Source organism: Mercurialis annua, linkage group LG1-X (genome assembly GCF_937616625.2).
Source record: "Mercurialis annua linkage group LG1-X, ddMerAnnu1.2, whole genome shotgun sequence".
NCBI classification, from domain to species: Eukaryota; Viridiplantae; Streptophyta; class Magnoliopsida; order Malpighiales; family Euphorbiaceae; genus Mercurialis; species Mercurialis annua.
The window spans coordinates 25,945,137-25,953,145 of record NC_065570.1 but is presented as its reverse complement, the minus strand read 5'-3'; the positions used below and the strand labels follow the sequence as shown (position 1 = coordinate 25,953,145).

Here is an 8,009-nt window from a genome sequence, read left to right as displayed (position 1 = left end):
CAAACTCCCTTTGTCATTATTGAAATGTAAACAAATATTTACATGCATAAGAAGTTATATCATGTAATTATTTTAATAATTTTTAATATTTTTTATTTTTCTATATTTTCATTTCTATTGTCTTTAACAATTTATATTAAAATTTAAAATAAATTTATTTTAAAAAAATTTATATGTGATCGTACATAAATTAATTTATATGCTTCTAATCATTCATGCTAGACATAAAATGGTTGAAAAATAAATAATTATATTTTCGAAAAGGTTAAATAGGTAAAAATTAACAGTTTGAAGGTGCACTAGGAAAATAAAATAAAATAGTGTAGTTCAGGGGTTAAATAGAATAATTTATGCATTTTAATTATCCTTCACATGCTTCAAAGCGTTTGAAAACACGCGATTTTTCCACGTTGGACGACAAAGGTCAGATCGGTAAAAAAAATTGCAGTTGAGGGGTTAAATAGAAAAAAAGAAGAAGTTAAGAGGTCCAATAGAACAAGAAATTAGTTTAAGAGTTTTAGAGAATAAAAGTGAATAATTTAAGGGTCAAATGATGTATTAAACCTAAGATCTTTACTAGCGATGGGTCGTTTTTCCTTCCTATTATTCCTTCTTCTCGGTCTTGTTTTCTTGGAGGTCCAGCACAGACTCATCGTAGCATTTCTTAGCTATATTCTGATCTCCTCTCAGCGTCACTACTCCCTTTTCGGTTGGTATTTTTATCGCCAATGCTCTTATGCTAGTCACTGCAGCTGAGTCATGAAGGAAAGGTCTTCAGAGGATAGCGTTGTATGTTAGCTCCATGTCAACTATGTTAAATAGTGACATAACCTTTTTATTGATTCCTCTCTCTGGGCCGATTATTACTTCCAATGTGCTTGCCCGTAACGGATTGATGGAGGGGCCACTGGGTCCTTATAGTGGGATCGGGACTTGGCGCAACCTTGACGCGGTTCCTCCAAGCATATTGTACGCCGCGTTCGTCATGAGATTCACTGCTCTTCCTTCATCGATTAGGATTCACTCCATGTTCCAATTCTCAATGATAGTAGTTACCACCGAGGCATCATTATGGGGTGCTTTCACGTGCTCATAATCTTCAACATCGAAGATTACGGGTGGCATGTGGGTTTCTCTGATGTTCATCACCTTTTTCCTTTGCTTTCTTCTAATCGTTGAGCTGCTGTGTCCTCCTTCATTGATCATATGTATGGTTCCCAACATTTTGGATGGGCGTTCGTCTTCTTTTTCTTTTCCTTTGTCATCTCTACTTCTTTTTTCTCCCTTGTCATTGTTTTTCGCTTTGTGGGCCACAAATTTCCTCAATTCTCCTGTGTCTATCATTCTTTCGATTGCGACTTTCAAATCTATGCAGCTGTCTGTTTCATGTCCGTAGTCTTCGTGGAATTTGCAGTACTTTCTTGTGTCCCTTATTTCGGCTTTCATCTTCGGTGGCCATACTACATTTTTTACGTTCTCTTTGATCCACATGAGGACGTTAGTTCGGCTGGTGTTCAATGGTGTGAAGTTGTTTTCATCGTCTCGGGGGTCGTACCTCGGTTCGTATCTTGTTTGGGGGGCGAATCGCCTACTTTCTTCATGCCTTCCTCTTCTATCTTCGGATTTTGAATTCGTCTTCTATTTGAATTTCTCTTTCGACTCTTTTCCCTTTAATTCTTTCCCATGAATCGCCCTCCGGCCCTCGTCTAGCTCGAAGTATTTTTGGGCTATGCCCATCAGATTCGAGAAAGTCGTGGGTTTATTAACCAGCAGCTTGTCTACTAGTTTTCCGAATCGTGTTCCTTCTCGCAATGCTTTGGTTGCCATGTCAACGTTCAGATTATCGATCTTCATAGCTTGTTTGTTGAATCGTTCGATATAGCTTCTTAGCGTTTCTCCTTCTTCCTGAATGCATGATCTTAGGATGCTTGTGGTTGTTTTGGCTGGTATATTCGTGAGATATCTGTTGAGGAATTCTGTCGACAGTGAGGCGAAGCTTTTGATGGATCCTGAATTCAGTTTGTTGTACCACCTTTGGGCGGTACCAGTGAGTGTGGTTGGGAATACCCTGCATAGAATTACGTCTGATACGCTGAGTAGCCCCATGGTGGCTATGAATCTGGAAGTATGATCTCGCGGGTCCCCTTCTCCATTGAACATTGGCAGGACTGGTAACTTCATGATATATGGAATGGTTTCCTCCATGATTTCGGGCGAAAGGGGTGATCCCTCCAGCCTGAGATCGTCTATATCCACCTCTTCTGACTTCAATTGCTTGAGTGCCTTGGCTATCTTTTCTTCTAGATCTTCTTCGACTACATATGTGGCTTTGCTCTTTTGGGGTGATTCTGAGGACTCGCCCTCCCCTTCTTGGTGTTTTTTCTTCGGTTGCTCTTTCCCTGCGTCTCTGTCTTGTCGTTTGCTTCTAGGTGGGGCATCTTCTTTCTCTCTCTCTCCCTTTGTTCTTCTCTTTTTGAGTTTAACCCGCTTCGGGCAACGTCTTGATTTTGCTCATTTCTGGGTGTTTCAGGGGTTTGCTCGTCGGATTTTTCATTTCCATTCTCTTGATTTCCTGGGCATTCTTCGTCACTCCTGTTTTTATTTTCTCGTCAATTTCTGTTGTTTCTTCCCTCGTCTTAGTGATTTATTTTCTCGTCAATTTCTGTACCAGAAACCACATCAATACAAAACTCAATATCACGATCAGGTGGTAATCTAGGCAATTCCTCTGGAAACACATCAGTGAACTCATTCACTATCGGAACACTATGCATATCACTAACTTCTGCTTCCACATCTCGAACCACAGCAAGAAAACCCTGGCAACCCTTGCCTAACATCCACTTCGCCTTGATGGCGGAAATCAGATTCTTAGGTGTCTCCGCCTTTTCTCCATGAAAGGAAAAAGGTAGATCACCTGGAATCCTAAACTCGACTGACTTCCCTCGATAGCCAGTAGAAGCAAAGTGGTGTGACAACCAATCCATCCCCAAGATGACATCAAAAGAAAGAACGTCAAGCACAATAAAATTAGCAAATAATTTTGTACCCTGAATAACCACTGGACAAGAAGGATAAATGACGTCCACTACTACGCCTTCAGACATAGGTGTAGACACAGCTAGAGGTTCACTCAAAACAGATGGTGCAATACCCAATTTTCCTGCAAAACAAGTAGAAACAAACGAATGGGTTGCACCCGCATCAAATAACACCAAAGCATCAGTAAGCACTACAAGAAAACAGGGCTTTAGCAACGGAAAATTCCGTCGCTAAAGCCCTCATTTCCGTCGCAAAACCACCTTTGCGACGGATTTGCGACGGACCGTATCCGTCGCAACATATTTGGTCGCAAACAAAATTTGCGACCAAAAACGTGTCCGTGGCTAATTTTGCGACGGAAATGTCCGTCGCAAAAGCCACAACCTCCGTCGCAAATGTGTCTCCAAATCATTTCGTTTGGAGACAAATTTGCGACGAAACTTGTGGCTTTTGCGACGGACATTTCCGTCGCAAATGCCTCAGCCTTGGAGACGAAAGCTGAGGGGTCTGCGACGGATATATCCGTCGCAAATCAGCGACGGAAAACATCCGTCGCCAATTCATCAGCTTTTGTCTCCAAAAGCTGATGAATTTGCGACGGACACGTCCGTCGCAAATACCAAAGTCCGTCGCAAATTTAATTTTTTTTCGGCATTTTTCTGCCGGTTTATGGTATTTTTTTGCCGTTTTCCCCTGTCGTTTTAAATACAGTAAAACAATTCAATTATGAATTACAATCAATTAAAACTGACAAATAAATATATATATATATATATAAATATAAGAGTATACATATAAACGTCAGAATATAAAAAAACTGTATTACATGTTTGTAATAAAATAAACTAACACGACACTACAAAGCTGGTGTGTCGTCATCGTCTGGTGGGGTAGGTGGGCGCTGTGGCCGATACTCTGCTGGAAGGTTAGGAATCATCCTGGCAATCTCCTCGCATATCATCTGGGCCATGTTCGCAGCCTGCTGTTCCCGAGCCAGTCGCAGACCCTCCTGAATGCCGGCCTGCACACGGCGCTCGACCTCCTCGTCTGCCTGCTGCGACGTCCTAGAAGAGCTGCCTCGCTGCACCCTGCTGCTTGGCCCGGCGTACCTGCTGCTCGCAGAACCCAACCCGTACACGCGTTTCTTCTTGTTGATGCCCTCGATGTCTAGAAACACCTGGGTCTCGTCCACTGCAGCTGGGGTCGAGGAGCTACCCTCTCCGGTCTGAGGCTGTGTCGCAGCAGCAAGCCTCTCAGTGATGGCGTCCTACAAAACAATAAAAAAGATATCAGTTTAGTTTTCAAGCAACCAAAAATGCATAACATATTACAAAGTAAACCTAATTTCTAACGAAATTTCGACAGCATTTCCTCTGTAATATGAGCATCACCCATTTTTCAGGGAAGTCCTGCAAGCAAATTCCAGTATATAATCCAATAATAAACATGTTTAACAGCTAACCAACAAGCATTTTCAATCTAATAGATCATTATTTGTGCTCAAGGCTTAACCTGTCTTATCAACCAGGGGGTGGAATCTGGGGTGATACATGGGGTAAATTTTGGCAGTGGTTGCTCTGTTTCTCACCTTTTCTTCGCGGACGACAGTCTCCTCTTCTCCAGAGCAAATGTGACAGAGTGTAGGGCCATTGTGAACATCCTTCTCACCTACAGTAAAGCCTCAGGCCAACTCATCAATTTCGAGAAGTCAGCTGTGTCTTTTGGCAAGGGTACCCCTCAGCACATCAAAGATGAAATTCAACAAATCTTTCAGGTGCCTCAAGTAAAGTGCCACGAGAAGTACCTCGGTCTACCCTCCTCCATAGGCAGAAACAAAAGCCAGAGCTTCAAGAGCATCCTGGATAAGATTTTGAACAAACTCCAAAGTTGGAAGAGCAACCTGTTCTCCATTGGTGGCAAGGAGATCCTTCTCAAAGCCATCATACAAGCCATACCCACTTACTACATGAGCTGCTTCAGGTTTCCAAGAGGCCTCCTGGATGAAATTGAAAGATTATGCAACCGGTTCTGGTGGGGGAGCCAACCTGGGGCAAAGAAAATTCACTGGGCCAAGTGGAACTCTCTGTGCAGGCCTAAAAGTGCCGGGGGTTTGGGCTTCAAGGACCTTGAATGCTTCAATATGAGCCTTCTTGCAAAACAAGCCTGGAGGGTATTCACAAAACCAGATAGCATTCTGTCTAAAATCTACAAGAGCAGATATTTCAAGGAAGAGAGCTTCCTGACTGCAACCTGCCCCAGAACTGCTTCATTCACCTGGAAAAGCATCCATTGGGCAAGAGAAATCATTCTGGCAGGAATCAGATGGCGAGTAGGAGATGGCTCTCTAATCAGAATTTTCAAAGACCCCTGGATTCCAAGGGAAAGCTCCTTTAAGATCCTGAGCAGACCTAGTATTCTGATGGAAGAGAATGCGACAGTTGATGCCCTGATTGATGCCTCTGGGCAATGGAATTCCTCCCTCCTTATGTCATGATTCACCTTCGACGAGGTTGAGTGCATCACCCAAATCCCTCTTCCAAATAGTCCCCAGCCTGACATCCTACGATGGCACTATGGAAAGAAAGGCTCCTTTGAGGTGAGAAGTGGGTATTTGATTGCAGTTAAGCTCAAGGGTACGGCTTCGGGTTCAGACCCTACCAGAAGCATGAAATGGTGGACCTCTCTCTGGAAAATGAAACTTCCCTCAAAAGTCAAAATCTTCATCTGGCGATGCTACCATAACTGGCTCCCTGCTAAGTCTAATCTGAAAAGCAAAGGTATGAGCATTGACACCTCCTGCCCCTTTTGCCATGGTAACTGTGAGACTTTGATCCACGTTTTTTGGTTCTGTAAAAACGCCAAAGCTGCCTGGTAAGAATGGCCATGTTCAAGACTCTTGAATCCAGCTAGAAACTGGAACATGCAAGATCTTATTTTTGATGCTTTTATTCGTCTCCAAAAGTCTGAATTCCTGATCTTTGGGGTTATGTTGTGGATGATCTGGAGTAACAGAAATGGGAAGGTTTTTGGCAGCAGCATGAAGCCTGCAGCCCAGCTTAGCGAATGGGCCACCCATTTCATCGATGAGTTCCAGCAAGCCCAAACTAGATGCAATCACCAAGCAGGCCATCTTCAAGCTAGGGAGCAGGATAACAGATGGGTTCCCCCAAAAAGGAATACGTATGGGGTGAATGTGGATGCTAGCTTCAGCCCTGACAGGAAATCCTTCAGTACAGCTGTAGTGATTCGTGACCATACGGGTCAGGTCAAGGCGGCCGCCAATAGGAGATATACCTTCACAACCTCTGTGGACATTGGTGAGACTTATGCTATTCGTGATGGTATCAGCTTGGCAAAAGAAGTGAATCTTATTCCCTTTACAATCAACTCTGATTCAAAGGTCGTAATAGAAGCCTTCAACAACAAACCTTTGCCTTGCAATGAGATAGGTCTATTGGCCCAGGACTGTTTTAATATGCTTAGGAACAATATTTGCCTAGGTTTTAAGTTTGCTAGAAGGGAAACTAATATGGTGGCTCATAACTTGGCAAGAATGGCCCTGCGTAGTATAGACGATTTCTCTATCTGGTTGGGGTATGCCCCTCCAGAAGTTGCTCTCAATGTAATTGCTGATTACTCAGCTTTTTCTGATTAATATACTTAATCTTCCCTCAAAAAAAAAATTCAACTTAGAGAATTACAAGTTTAATAAAAACTTACAGTCATATCTTGAGCCCGTTTGTCGACCGGCTTCTTGTCAGCCTTCGTGGAGTGAAGGCGAGTGTACAACTCCGTCGCACTCGGTTTCCGGCCAAGCTCCCTTTCCTAAAATAAAAAATACAATTCAATTAGTATCAAAATAAAATAAATACGTTATTTAAGTATTTTAATTACTGAATTTTAAAACAAACCATCACATCCATATGCTTCAAAGCAGAGCGAGATCCACCAGTATGGCAGACAGGTCCAGAACCGGCGCCCGCTGGCTCGCTCATCCGATTTGCTCGGGCGGTTTCTGACCTTTTCTTCTCTTTCTCTGAGTTCCAGAACGCGTTCCAAGCATCCCAGATGTCCTAGGTCACAGAAATATGCTTCTGTTGCGTCCTCCTCATTCTGTGGATGTTGTCTTTGTAGCGGTTTGCTGCATGGACCATGAAGACTTGTCTAATGACCTCCTCGCTGTACGCCGCACTATCCCACCAGAACTCTTTCTGCAAACAGTACAAACATGTTGCATTAGTTAGTTTTTTTAAAAAAAACATAATTTAAACGTTACGAAGCTTTAAATTGAATTACCTGAAACTCCTGGAAGTAGAACTCCCTCTGCTCGGCTGTTAGAAAGCGCCATGTTGTTCCATTATCGAACCAGCACTTCCTAAAAATCTCCCGCATAGCCCGTGAAACAGGCCCAGAGTCGATCAACATCGTCCTGTGATTTTTTAGGCATAGTTTAGTATATATACATATTACAATTTAAACATGGAAAACTAAATTGTAAACATACCTGCTAGGGTCCGGGTGAACCCTCGCCCTACCCCGGTCGTCCAGAACAGCCGGGGGCTCGCCAGGCTCACGCTACTGCCGAGGCTGAACAGGTGCTCCAGCCTCTAACTGCTGCTGCTCCTCAGCAACGTTGTCATCGCCAGGAACAGGGTCTGATCCCCGTCCGCGTCCTCGGCCTGTGCCTGATCCTCGACCGCGACCCCTCATACCTGCACATACATCAATTTTAAATGTTCGACAAACAACCAACACATTTATTAATAAAATTATACATTCCTTCGTGAAACATAAAACTATGAAATATAAATTCAAATTCAACAAGTGTACACATGAATAATATAATTAAAAAACATAAATTCGAGCAGCGTTAATACATCATCTTTAACAATTAATTATGGTTGCAAAAATCTAGTGCATAAAATATACTAAACTACTAAAGTTCTTCGCTTTCATCTTCGTCTGAT

General features: G+C 42.9%; 1 protein-coding gene across 1 annotated transcript; it reads right to left on the bottom strand.

The window, feature by feature from the left end:
• Positions 1-1,020: 1,020 nt before the first annotated feature.
• LOC126667401 (uncharacterized) lies at positions 1,021-1,491 on the bottom strand. Its single transcript, XM_050360368.1, has one exon. It carries the CDS (start codon positions 1,489-1,491, stop codon positions 1,021-1,023), a length of 471 nt encoding a protein of 156 aa, XP_050216325.1.
• Positions 1,492-8,009: the final 6,518 nt, after the last annotated feature.